Source organism: Pteropus alecto, unplaced genomic scaffold (genome assembly GCF_000325575.1).
Source record: "Pteropus alecto unplaced genomic scaffold, ASM32557v1 scaffold37, whole genome shotgun sequence".
Lineage (NCBI taxonomy): Eukaryota > Metazoa > Chordata > Mammalia > Chiroptera > Pteropodidae > Pteropus > Pteropus alecto.
In genome coordinates this window covers 789,989-804,135 of record NW_006440605.1, presented here as the reverse complement: position 1 = coordinate 804,135, position 14,147 = coordinate 789,989, and the positions used below count along the sequence as shown (strand labels likewise).

General features: G+C 48.4%; 1 protein-coding gene across 1 annotated transcript; it reads left to right on the top strand.

Annotated features, from left to right (window-relative positions):
• Positions 1-9,048: 9,048 nt before the first annotated feature.
• RETN (resistin) lies at positions 9,049-10,566 on the top strand. The gene is made up of 4 exons (XM_006917236.1): positions 9,049-9,065; positions 9,245-9,372; positions 9,937-10,014; positions 10,353-10,566. The coding sequence occupies exons 2-4, from the start codon at positions 9,255-9,257 to the stop codon at positions 10,487-10,489; spliced, it is 333 nt and encodes a 110-aa protein (XP_006917298.1). The 5' UTR covers positions 9,049-9,065; positions 9,245-9,254; the 3' UTR covers positions 10,490-10,566.
• Positions 10,567-14,147: the final 3,581 nt, after the last annotated feature.

Here is a 14,147-nt window from a genome sequence, read left to right as displayed (position 1 = left end):
GCTGGGGGGCGGGTGCATAAGCTGGGTATAGCGCTCACCTCCCCACCCCTCCGTGGAAGCCTGCTTATTTCCATTCTGTCACCTGTGGGAATGTAGCCCATAAAGGCTAGGACCAGGAGTGCGTGGGCTGAGACGGGACACCCAGGACCCTCCTTCCCCCCTCGCTGAGGACTCGGCCTGATTTGGAGGTCGCCTATTTTGAGAATTCAGGGAAATCTAAGGACACGCTTCCTAGAAAAATTTCAGTTTTGCAGATGGAGCCTTGGAAAAGCACAAAACTCTGATTCAGCAATTCTAGTATTTCTCTGAGCCCACCAGGGCAGAAAGATGGATGCTCAAGGTTGTTGCGGGGGTGGGGTGCGGCGTAGGGGGTTGGGGGGAGGAGAAAGTGGGTCGGCGCAGACCCCTGAGACGGCCGCCCTGGATGCAGTGCTCGGCGCCCGGCTTAGGCAGGGAAGCGATTTAACTGGCGAGAGACAGAGGAATTGGGAGGAAGTCAGTTTTAAAGTTAAACATTTAAACTCGGCTCCCCGGGAAGCGGTGGTTTTCCTCCGGGGCCTGCTTGTATAGGTAAGCAATGTGAGCAGCAGGGGGCGCTGTGGCCCAATTTTCCGGGTTTTTTGATCTTTCGAGTAACTAACTAGCTTGGGTGACCCAATAAGAGACGTCAGAGAAGTAGGTCAGGGGCTCCTCCTTAGTTCTCAGCCGCAGCAAAACTCTGTTGCTTAAACCACCTCGACCTCTACCCCTATTCATACCCAGATGATGTCATGTCTCCAACCTAAGGACATTTTGATTCTACAAATAAAATCCAACATCCCTCTCTGTGTGTCCTGTGAGATCCCCTCCCCTCTCAACTCCATTCCTCACTGGATCAGTCAGACACACTTGCTCCAGCAACACTTGACTGTTAAAGCCACAGAGCCTTTGCACCCACTGTTCTCCTCGCTTGCAAGGCTGTTCCCCCAAATTTTGCCATCTCTTCCTCCTTCTCATCTTAGCTCCAATGTCATCACCTCGGAGAGGCCTCTGCTTTACTTCCTCAGGATCATTTATCACAAGTTCGTGTTTTCTTTGGAGTTCTCTTCTCGTCCTGGGGAATGGCTCCCGTTCTAGATTTGACTGGTTTCCTCCTCATGATTTCTTATAGCTTGTTCCTTAGCATTCCCTCCAACCCGACTGATGAAAGGGTGTCCTCTGCTCCCCACCAGCTCACCACACAGAGGTGTTAGCAGCCATTGGTTCTCACCACCTGGACCCATTCATTATCTCTTAAAGATTATTTCCAACCTTACCGTTCCTTCCACTGGAATTAGCTAGGGTCCTTTTCGAAAGAACTGCCCCTCAGCGACTAGTGGATTTGTATGGAAAGTGGCAACCTGATGCATCTTATGTATTATCTTCAAGATCCCTAGGAGGCAACCAGACACAGGAGCTCCTCAAGGAGGCACGAGGTAGGGAGAGACCTAAGGGTCAATGGCGGTCACATCATAAGCATATGGAAAGCACCCACGAACCACTAGCTTCAATAATAATAATATAGACTCTACTATATTAATAACATAATAATATGGTTATGTAATACTCAAATGGGGGCCAGCCCTAGGCTGGGCAGTGGTTCCCAGTGTGTGCTAAGAAGGAGGAGGGCCCTACAAAGTGAGAAAAAAGGATTCTTCAGGCTGCCATCGGTGCTTTGGGCAGTCTGAGGGGACCCCTCGGATGAAGTGAGCACCCTTGTTTTTGAGGTCAGGAATGCATTACAGGGTGGGAGTTCTCCGCCTGTGCTATGCAGGGGTTCCTTCTAAAACAATATCTCATTCAAGTAACTGTGGTCTTGAACTTGCTCCACTTGAGAGATGTGAGGGTCCTGGGCATGCCAGAGCTGTCGGCTGGGCCAGGTGGTGGGATGGTAGGGCAAGGAAGTGACTGTGACTTCAGGAGCCAAGGAAAGCTCGAGGAAGGCAGAAAAGTGTGGACGGGAGGAGGCCAACATCCCAGGGGGACCCAGACATCGAGAAAGCAGGGCAAACTTCCTTTTTTGTTTTCTGGGTTGTTTTTTTTTTTTCTGTAAAGTTGCTCAAAATTTTAAGACACGAGTTAACCAACAGCTGCTGCCAAGAACATTGTGAAAAGACAATCTGGGGTGAGGAAATTGCCCTGCAAGTGGAAAGATTCTGCTCCAGTGGGGCCAGAGATGGGGTCCCTGGAGCTACAGTGCTGGGGGGCAGGACAGGAAGGGGAAGTCCCGGCTGGCGGTGCCTCTAGTTTGGGTGACCGCAGTTCCCTTTTGAGACCACTCAGAGTCTCAATCTTTGTCAGTAGATGGGGAAAAGCAGAAAATAATGATTTAAAAAGGTGACATTTGTGAGGTCGTGCCCTGCCCCATCTGTGTGTAAAGTACTTGCTTAATGAAACAAGACGGAGGAAAACATATCCTTATATGTGCTCACTTATTCGTGGAATCTATCTCCCCCCCGGCTTTATTGAGATGTGATTGACATATAACATTATGTAAGTTTAAGATGTACAGCGTAGTGATTTGATATACGGATATCGTGAAATGATCACCATAATAAAGTTAGTTGGCACATCCGTCCCTTCACATAGTTACAATATTTTTGTGTGTGGTGAGAACTTTTAAAATCTACTTTGTTAGCAACTTTGAAACACACGGTACAGTACTGTTACCTGTAGTCACCGTGCTGTACATCAGATCTTCAGAACTTATTCATCTTCTAACTGGCAGTTTCTTTCGACCTTTGACCACCTTCACCCATTTCTCCACCACCCAGTCCCTGGCAACCACCGGGGAATATAAAAAAAGCCCAACTCATAGAAACAGAGTCGAGCGGTGGTTACCAGGGGAAAACGGGGAGACGTTGGTCAAAGGGTGCGAACTTCCAGTTAGCAGATGACCAGGTCCTGGGATGTCCTTTACAGCGCGGGGAGTGTGGTTAATGGTACTGTATCGCATATTTCGAAGTTGCTGAGAGAGTAGATCTTAAACGTTCTCACCACACACACAGAAAGATAATTACGCGAGGTGATGGAGGTGTTAGCTGACCTCATGCGGTAATCATATCACCACACCTGCGCATCACATCGCGGAATACACCTTAAACCTGCGCGACGTTATATGTCAATTCCGTCTCAGTAAACCTGGGGGTGGAAGAGTGGTCACTTAATTTTTACCCTGCCAGGTAGTCACTAATAACGCTCCCATTTTACAGATAGGGAAACTGAGGCCCAGAGGTGCTTAGCCACTTGCTTAAGGCCACGCAGCTAGTAAGCGGTGGGGCTGGGACACCATCCCAGGAAAGGGACTGCAGCCTCTGCAGCATCCTTGAACCTCCTTGAGCATCTGCCTTTGTCACTTGGGTGGGTTGGCAGGGGAAGGGGGCAGGCATGGTGAAGGGCCTGGGGAGAAGCTCACCTTGGAGGGGCAGGGCCCCAAGAGTCAGGCTGGGCGGAGGGGGCTTCCACCGAACTTTTCCTGCCCCCCTTACTTTGCCCTCCATGCATCCCCACCCCATGGCATGGTTGGGAAAGTGCCATGGTTAAAAGTAAGGGCTGGCATTGCACACGTCTAGATCTGAAATCCCCGCCTTGAGAGTGACTCAACTTCACCCAGCATCGTTTTCCCCTCCGTGAAACCGCCCGCGCTACTGGGAGAGGATGGGGAGATGGTGGTTGGGGAGCACGGGGTAACGCGGAGGAGGATGAGGGGCTGGGGGTTGCGGCTCAGTTTTATTCCAGGAAACTGTGGCCAGACACTCCCCACCCTTCCCTTTTATTCACAGTTCCTCAATTGGGGGGAAGGGTACAGGTTACTTCATAAAACCACGCCTCTCACTTCTCAGTTATCCCGGACAAGGAGGAATATGGGGAACTTTTTTTTTATTTTATAGCATTCTGAATTATTTGAATTCCTTTTTAAACAGGAACATTTTCTTTCCATCGTTTCTTGAAAAAGCTATAGGAATATTCTCAAAAGAACTTTCCTTTTTTTCTTTTCCTTTCTCTTTTATTTTTATTCTAATTTTTATTATTTTTCTTTTTTAAGAAAAGCTGGGAAAGCGGCCGTGGCCATCCAGGGAGCCCCTTTCTCCCCTTCCTCCCAAAACGCACTTCTGGGGGATGAAATGTGCAGGTCCTGGAGCCAGACCACCCAAGTTCAAATCCCAGCTCCTCCACCAACTGACCCTGTGAACCCCTGCAAGTCACTTAGCCTCTCTGGGCCTCAGCGTCCCCTTTTGTGAAGTGGAGATAATAAGCATATCTACCTGACTGGGTAGTGGTGGCTGAATGAGATCCTATGTGAAAATTGCTCAACACAGGGTTAAACATTCAACAAATAGCAGATATGATCATCTCAGAACTCACTGGGGAGCCACGTAAAAGATCATTATTGTGAGAGGAGGAAAGAGCCTGGAGAAGTTGGAAGGCAGTTGTGGGATCTCGGGTGGTTAACGCTTCAAATTGCCATGATTTTTATCACCCGCCCTCAAGGCTGCTCCTTGCCCCAAGGCACTGGCCTGGCCCCAGCAAGTCCTGCCAGAGCCACCCACCTGTCCTCTCCCATTCTGCAGATCCACACCCACGCCCTCAAGTACTTCTGTAAATAAGGCAAAGCTCTCCAGCTTTTCACTAAAGAAATCTGACAATGCTCCAAAGCTTTTCCTTTTCTTTTCTGTCATTCATGTTGGACTGACAGAAAGCAAATGTCAATGACCTTTTTCTGATTTGGCAGAACTACGTGCCATCGCAACATAGTCACCGGGGCAACAAGTTATCATCCAGCAAGGTGCCCAATCAGAAGTGCAGGTTGCCTCTGCAGGTCAGCTCCCCAAAGTGTGGCAGCAGTTCCTAGTCCACCAAGTGACACAGAGCCATTTGTTCAAAACAATCCTTCGAGGGCAGATGTAGATCAGGGGAGAGGAGCTGGAAACAGTTATAATCATTCACAAGGTCTCCAGTGCACAGGAACCCCAGTTGTAAGGGGCAGAAAAACCCTCTTTCTCTGTGGCTTCGGGACACAGATTTCCTTCAGATCTTTGGGAAACCATTTTTTTTTTTTATAATTTAAATTATTTGGCGGTGATGGTTATAGAACTGTATGCATTTGTTGAAACTCATAGTAATGTAGGGAGGAGACGAGAGAACACAAGTGTTAAATCAAGCTGTATTCAGGGATGGCAATACGCTGGGCAATATGCCGAGCAGCCCGGCGGCCAGACCCCGAGGACACCTGCAGAAGAAGGACGATGTCTTCGGGACTGCTGACAACCCACTTCCCCGCACCCTGGAAGGAAAACAGGAAAAACAGTCTTTAAGTGGCGCCCTACGCAAAATAGAATCGTTCATTCCCTGTGGCTAAAACCACGGGGAGCCTCTGGATCACAGGCTGGGAACTGCCCGCAGGCCTTTCACGCTCCATGTTCTTACCTTCTCACGCTACATACTCTGATCCTGTCTCACTGTATGCCCACACCATCAAAGGAAAATGGGTAACAAAGTCTTTAAACTGTAATTCACAGAAACTAAGGATTATATATGAACTGGATTCCCCAAAACACGCAGGGTGCCTCTCAGTCTCTCACTGTCTTTTGCTCTGTCACCATCTCTGTCTCTGTGTCCCTCTCTCAGGCTCTCTCACTCGCTGGCTCTGAGAGGAGACCACGCTCTGTCTTTGGAGCGTCACCCCTTCTCGAATAAACTCTCTTTTTGACTCTAACTTTGGCGTGCTTTTGAATTCTTTCTTGCACTCAAAGAACCCTCTTTCTTGGTGCAGCCCCACTGGGGGGAAATTTGCCCAGTCTGGCATCAATAGAACTCACTAAAAAGGGTGAATGTTACTGTATGTAAACTACACCATTTAAAAATAAAAATACTCGGGAAAAACAAAACATTCATGCAGGATGCAGGTGTATACATTTGTAAAAGTGCATCCATCTGAACCCTTAAGATAATTGAGTTTTATTGCATGGACATTATATCTCAATAAAACTGATTTTTAAAAATTACGAAGATGTGACTGTCCTATTGTACTTTAAAGACCTGGCTCTGAAAATTTTATTAGTATTAGATGCAAACTTAAGGCCAGGAGAGCTCAGAGTCACTGGTAGAACTCAGGGGAAGTGCAAGGATTTTTAAAAAATAGAATTAAGGGACACACAAACTTTTCCTGTTACTGACCCAATGTTTTTCAAACTTTAGGGAACCCTAGGGGTTCCACATACTCCCCCTGCTTCTCACATAACTTGTATCAGAGGTGCCCACTTCTGCTGCACCCTTCAAAAGCTTTTATCTGAAAAGACTAAAAGGTTTGAAAAATGAGAGCTCTTGAAAAATGATTTTTGCCACTCCCTCAAGCTACCCTGTGCCCAAACTGTGGGGGCCGATAACGTAAAAAAAATAAAATGGAACAAGCCTTGCCAAGAGGCTCACTTGAAACAGATTTGGGAGGCTATTAGGGAAGTGAGGCCTCTGCTTGGCTTGTGCCTCAGCTCTCAGAGCTGCTATTAAGCTGCTGACCTGTTGCTAAACTCAGCTCAAGGCTGCTGAGCCATAAACACCCTGGAACACAACTGCTACTGGACACATATGGACCTGACCTTCTCCTGGTTTTCACCCCCCCTTCATTTGCATATTGAAACTAACTAAGCCATGTAACCTAGCCAGCAACACTTCATTTGCAAGAAAATTACACTTTGTGGTTTTTGCCTTCACATACCCGGCCTTCGAATAAATGCCATTTATTCTTATTACGGCCTAAACTTTTTCTTGGTTGACGGGGTCTGCAAAGAAGGGAGGGATCCCATGGAATTCATTTATCCCAATCAGGCTCTCCACCTTCTCGCCCCATTAGGTTTCTTCTAGTTCTTCAAAACTGGCACCCTCTGTTCTGCCCAGGGCCTGCCCAGGACAGGCAGTTCCCTCGCCTGGAATGCCCTCCCTGGCTTGTCCTCTTGGTTAACGCTTGCTCATCCTGCAACTTCAGCTCAGCCATCTCTCCCTCCACAAAAAACTTCCTTCTTGGATTCCTGTATTTTGGGGCCAGATTTTTATGTCAGTTCTCCCAGAATGGGGTTCCTCTCCTTCAGGGCACAGATGACAGGTGAAATTGGAGGCTGACTGAGTGTTCTCTTGGTGTCTGTCTTCCCGACAGACAAGGGCAAACTGCACAGAGGGCAGAAGTGCCCCCTTCCTCCCTACTGGATGCAGAATGCTTAGTGCAACATCTGGCACATAGTAAATACTCAATAAACATTGCCTATATTTGGCCCTGTGTACATTGCTGTATACAGGGATTTCACACACACATATCCTTTTTATTGAAATGTAGCGTGCATAAAGAAAAGTGTGTGAACATAATAAATGGATCTGTGTGGTATATTCTCTTTCGTGTCTGGGCTCACCATTATGCTGGTGAGAATCAGCCAGATCGTTGCATGTAGCTGCAATCCATACATCGATCTCTCATTCACACTCATTGCTGTCAACCAGGGTAGGGCACAAGGTCTTTCTATAAAGGACCAGATAGAAAACATGTTTGGTTTTGTGGGCCACATGGTCTCTGTCACAACTACTCAATTCTGCCATTGACGTGCTAATGGCAGCAGCCACAGATGATATTTAAAAAAGCATGTGTGTCTGTGTGCCAAGAAAACTTTATTTACGGAGACCAGGGTTTGAATGTTATATACTTTTCATCTGTTACTAAATATTAAATATTTTTTCAATGATTTAAAAATGTAAAAACTGTTTGGTGCCTCCCTAAAATGTTCAACATAGAATTTTCACATTGTCAGCAATTCCACTCCTGAATACATACCCAAGAGAATCAAAAGCAGGGACTCTTTGCTTTTAAAGTTCACGATAGCATCATTCATAATAGCCAACAGGTGGAAACAACTGGGCTGTCCGTTAATGGATGAATGGTTAAACAAAATGTGACATAAATTAGAATATTAGCCTTAATAAGAAGTGAAGTCTTGGTACATGCTTCAACATGGATAAATCATAAAAATAATTATGCTAAGTGAAACAAGCCAGATACAAAAGGGTTAATATCATATGATTTCACTTCTTTGAGGTATGAATGGGCAAATTCATAGAGACAGAAAGCAGGATGGTGAGTGCCAGGTGCTGGAGGTGAGGGATGAGGAGTTAGTGTTTAATGCAGAGTTTTGTTTTGGGAAGATGAGAAAGTTCTGGAAACGAAGAGGAGTGATGGTTGTACCACATCGTGAATGTACTTAATGCTGCTGAACTGGACACTAAAAAGTGGTTAAAATGGTAAATGTTGTTATGTGTCTTTTACCACAACTGAAAAAATCCATTTCTATTGGAAACAAACAAAAAAAGTAAGAATCATTTTTAGCTCATGGGTCATACAAAAGTGATGGCAGGCTGGATCTGGCCGCAGGCTGGATCTGGCCACAGGCTGTCGGCGATCGTCCCACTGAGGAAATAAACTGCGGTTCTGTGTTCTGTTTGTCCACTCCATTGCTGACAGGCATTTGGGTATGAACAGGGTCCACAGTTCTCCCACGGGGACGTTAAAGTAAGAATCATTTTTAGCTCATGGGTCATACAAAAGTGATGGCAGGCTGGATCTGGCCGCAGGCTGGATCTGGCCACAGGCTGTCGGCGATCGTCCCACTGAGGAAATAAACTGCGGTTCTGTGTTCTGTTTGTCCACTCCATTGCTGACAGGCATTTGGGTATGAACAGGGTCCACAGTTCTCCCACGGCAACCATGGTCATGTTTGCATTCCCCACTCCTACATGCAAACTCATTTCTCTACCTGTCCCTCAGACTATGGCTTCTGGAATCATCCCTCAGGCGCTTCTGCCTGGACCAGTCCCAGTCCGGATGTGGGAAGGGGGGGCCCTGGTCTGTTCTGGGGGCTTCCTCTTGGCCCTGGATGTGGAAAGGGGGGAAGGGACCAAGGGATGTATTACCCAAGACAGGAAGCCCCACATCCTGAGGCCTTAAAAAGGAAGATGTGGCAGCAACATGGAATTCACATCTGATTTGGCCTGCTGAGTCTGCTCGAAGGGTAAGTGACAGCTGCTCCTGCTTTTGCCCAGAGCCCTGGCTGGGGAGCTGGGGACAAAGCTGGTCCCCCAGCCCTGTCCCTTAAAGGAACCCAGGGTTCAAGATCCTACATGCTCTGTGGGCCTGACCAGGATGGGCAGGGGCTGACCCAGCTGTGGGTCTCTTGGTTTCCTCTTTCAGCCCCTGCAGGATGAAGGCTCTCTCCCTCCTCCTTCTCCCTGTCCTGGGGATGCTGGTGTGTGGCAGGCTGCTGTGTCCTGTGGATGAAGCTATTGATAAGAAAATCCAGGATGTCACCAGCTCCCTAAGTAAGGACTTTCACATCCGATCTCAGCAGGGGCCTCAGAGGCCCCTCAGATTGCAGACCCGGAGTATAGCTCAATCTCCCCCAACCCAACCCAAACTAAAGCTCAACCCCAACCAATCCAATCCTAAACCCAATCCCAAATAAACCTCTACCTCGAGCTCAACCCCCTACTAAACCTTAAGTTCAAACCTTGACCTCAAACCCAACCCAACCACAATACAACTCCAATCCCAAACAAACCTCAACCTTGAGCCCAACCTAAACCTCAAGTTCAAACCCAACTTTAAGCGAAATTCAACCCTAAACCCAACCCAACCCCAACCACATCCAGCTCCACCTTTAACCACAGCTCCAAACCCTCCTTCCTCCAAAATGCCCACCTCAAGACAGACCCCAGGTGAGCTCCCCATCACCTGGGCTCTCCACAAGGGCCTGGACCACCCGGGCTTTCCTTGGGGGAGTTTTCTTGACCCCCTGCCTATCTCCAAGCCACCAGGGCCTGGGCAGCATGAGAACGGGGGAGGGACAGCTTGGTCTCACAGACTCATCCTCCTCCCTCCTGCAGTTCTTGAGACGATGAAAAACATTGATCTGTACTGTCGGAGTGTCACCTCCAGGGGCGACCTGGTCACCTGCCCCACAGGTGAGTACAGAAGTTCATTATCCAGGCTCTCACTTCTATTCACAGTACCCTGTACTCTATTCACAGTACCCTGTAATCCCCTTCCCCATGCCCAGCCTCTATTTCTCTAGGACCAGCCTCTGCGTCTCTAGGGTCCTGGTCCGCATACCCAGCCTTCTCCCTGCCCCAGAGGCGGGACCCCATTTCCTTAGGACAGTGGCGTCCAGGGCCCCAGCCGCCAGCCTCCCCACAGCCCATGCACTGGCTCCCATTCCCTGGTGTGGGAGCCTCCAGGCCCCAGATCTCCATCCCCGATGCTGCTGGCTTGGGGTTCAAGCTTCCTCCACTACTGTCGGCAGGCTTCGTTGTCACTGGCTGCACGTGTGGCTCTGCCTGTGGCTCGTGGGATGTGCGCGCAGAGAGAACCTGCCACTGCCAGTGCGCGGGCATAGACTGGACGGGAGCACGTTGCTGTCGTATGCTGGCCAGCGGCTGAAGTCACGTGGCATGGGGGCGTGGCCAGGCCTCGGAGGGGCGAGTCTAGGCTTCGGAGGGCGGGGCTGGAAATAAACACTGGAGAAGATGATGAAGAGGGTCTGGGCGCTGCTCTGTCTTTGTAGGGTGTGGGGGACTGAGCAGTGCGCTTAGATGCTGGAGGGAGGCCGGGGGCGGTGGGGAGTGACTGCGACTTTCTTCTGCCCCATTCCTCTTCCTTCATCTTGGCTCCCACTTCTACCTCAGAGAATGGGCGCATGGCCTCCTTCGTGGCCTCCCTGATGGTCACCCTCAGGTCTGGAGTCACCCTTGGGTTTTGGGCCTCCCGGAAGTTGATGGCCATTCTCTCCCCGCCCCGCCTCCCTCTCCGAGATTTCATCTAGGGTCTAGGTCTGGATGGGACAGGGTACCCCGCCCCCACCCCACATACACTCCAGGGCCTCAGAAGCCCCAGGGTCAGGGCGGATGCCTGAATCCTCTCAGCCTAGAGCCCTGAACCCGTCACTCCCCACCCCATCGAAGGAACCCCAAGGCGCAGGCAAAGCCAGCGTTGTGGACAGAAAAGAGTCTTCACGGGGCCTGGTATGTGTGTGTGTGTGTGTGTGTGTGTGTGTGTGTGTGTGTGTACGTGCGCGCGCATGTACGTGTGTGTGTGTGTGCACACGCACGTGCTGAGAACTCCTACCTGAGGCCACACATCACAAGTTCAAGTTTTCACATGTGCAGGTGCAATTTTCAATAGTTACAAGCCGCAGTCAACAGGGGCACATACGCACACCATCATGAACACTTGAATATGAAGACACAGTACTTATTTGCTCTTTGGTGTGTCCTTGGTGCTTAAAGGAGATTGTGGCACATAGTAGGCACTCAGGAAACGTCTGCTGAAAAAAATAGCAATGAACCACGTGGGCACACTGCCCAGGTGTACGTGCACTACATACACACAGAGTTACACATAGCCACGTGCATGCACAGGACACAATCCAGCTATTACTGTCAGACAGAGGTACTATGCCCACAGACACACATGGACACAGAAACGCATTCCTGAAATACACAGACATGCCCACAGGGCGTGGGCGCATGGGGACACATAGACACATATAAACACATATAAACCTTAGACAGACTCTCATGCTTCCAACATCAAGTCTCCACCCCAGTTTAGATGATAGTGAGTTCAATCTGGGCTCAATTCCCTAAAAGGCAAACCCCAGCATCCGAGTGCACAAATCCAGGTGATTTGGGGTCCAGTTCTCTGAGAATCCTAACCTGGGGTCTTAAAATCCAGCCCCTGAGATATGTAGACTTCAGAACTCTTGGTGCCCAGTTTAAAAGGGACCCCAAACTCAAAAGTCACAGCACCATGCTCCAGGAGCTGGAGAATGGGTACTAGGGTGACGTTTGTTTTTCAGGATGTCTTGGACTCTCCTTCTCTGCTGCCCACCCCCTATAATGGCACAGGATCAGCCCCTGTCTGATCCTGGGGGCCCTGAGCAGAGATTATGAACATTTCTGGTGCCTATGGAAGCCATCCAGATCCCAACCCAGTGATTCCCCTCTCAGGTCCTCCTTCCTAACCCCACCGTGCCATGGGGTTGGAGTGAGACCGCTGAGTCAAAGTGTGTTTAGGACCAGAGAAGGCGAATCTAGTGTCTTGTCGGTCCTTCTCCCTCACTGATTTGGGGGAGGAGGAGCACTCCCTTGTCCCAAGGCCCTGATGTGTATGCCTTTGTCTCTAAGCCCCACGCATGTGTCCCACTCTAACCGGACCCCAAGAAGGGCCTCTTCAGAGCCCTCAATGGCGTCTGGTTTCAAAGTGCAAACTTGGAAATCATATCTTACTGTCCATGTGACCTTGGACAAGCAAGCCCCCTTCTTGAACCTCTGTTGCTCTATTCACCAATTGCCTAGGTCCCTGTGGTAGCCAAGAGTCTTCAAGTGCCACAGACCCCACTTCAAGCTAGTTTGAACAAAAGTTAAAAGGAAGCTTCTGGATTATATAACTGAGAGGCCCAGTGTTATATCAACGGATTCAGGAAGCTGAACCTGTGCTGGCTGGAAAATTACTGCTTGGCTATTGCCCATGGGAACATAACGCTCTAACAATAAGCTTTCTGCTTCTGTACCCCCGCTTGGACAACCAACCTGTGGGTTGACAGTTAGTAAAAAGAAGAAAAATAGACTTGAGTTCAAACAAGATGAAGAATGGGGTTTAGGGCTTAAAAACCTTGTACCTCTACATTTCAGGGCTGCTTGATTTGGGGTCTGCATACCCCTGGCAGACTCAGCTGGTAGAGTAAAGAGTGCGTTTCCCATAACTCACTGATTTCTGGTGGTCCATGTGTCTATCGGGGGCTGGCTGCTACAACAAACCCAGGGTCTCAAATGATGTCTCCATGACTCAAGTCTCTCTAGGGTCTGCTTTTATTGGTACTGGTTTCACTCTCATGCAGGTTCGCCTTGTCAGGGCTCTAAGTTTACATTCTCCCAGTGCGACAGCCCTGGGAGTGGGGGTGAAACAAGAGAAAATGCCATTTTTCTTGGTTAACACAACAAAAGTTCCTGTCCTGAGTCTCATTGGTTGAGTCTTGTTCTTTTGCCTGCCCCTGTGCCAAATCTTAGACTCTGATTGGCTGGACCTGGATCATGTGCCCACCTTAAGCCAATCCCTGATTAGGACACATTTTGTTTCTTAAAAGAAATAGAGATTCTTACCCCATGAAAGGGGATGGTCAGATAACCCTATGGAGCCCTCTCAGGCCACTGTAACATGACTGCTTGTGGGTCTACACTGTCACGGCTGCCTTTTTCTGAAGGTCCAGTGGACTGGAGCCAGGTCATAGCTCCATGTGAGCCACAGAAATGTGCTAAGCTGTGGCCCCGCCCCTGGAATCTGTCCATTGGAGCAGAGCCAGCCCGATTGGCCCGTCTCCGCTGTGGCTGTTAGAGCAGAAGAGGGCCGAATTGCTCAAGCGCTGACTGCTTTATTCCATAAGAAAGAGGAGCTGGCGCCTAATCACTGTTAAATTGATCTTCCTGGAGTAGACAAGGTTGGCAATAGTTTAGGAAAGAGAATATTATCCTCACCAGATCTTGAGGGACCATTCCAAACCTATCTTGAATTTAATCGCATATTTTAAACCTAGAACAGAACACTTCCCGCACATTGTCAGAAAGTCTTTTACTTCTTTTTTCCAAAGGGAGAAAACTATAACACCTCGGACTGGCATTGTCCAATACGGCAGCCATTGAGCCCTTGAAATGTGGCCCTTCTGAATTGAAATGCACCGTAAGTGTAAATACGTGTTTGATTTTGAAGACTCAATACCTCTCAAAAGTAAACTGTATCAATTATTTTAAAATATCATCTACATGCTGAAGTGATCATATTTTAGGTATATGTTAAATAAAATATATTATTAAAATCAATTTAGCCTGTCTCTTTTGATTTTTTTAATGTGGCTGCTAGAAAATGTCTAATTAACTAATTAATTAATTAATTAATTTTTCTATGGTGACATTGGTTAATGAAATCCAATAAGTTTCAGCTGTACATTTTAACTGTAAGAGGTATATATATTTACACTGTGTTCACCTCTCACAGTTAGATTTCTTTCTGTCACCACATATTTGACCCCCTTTACCCCATCTAC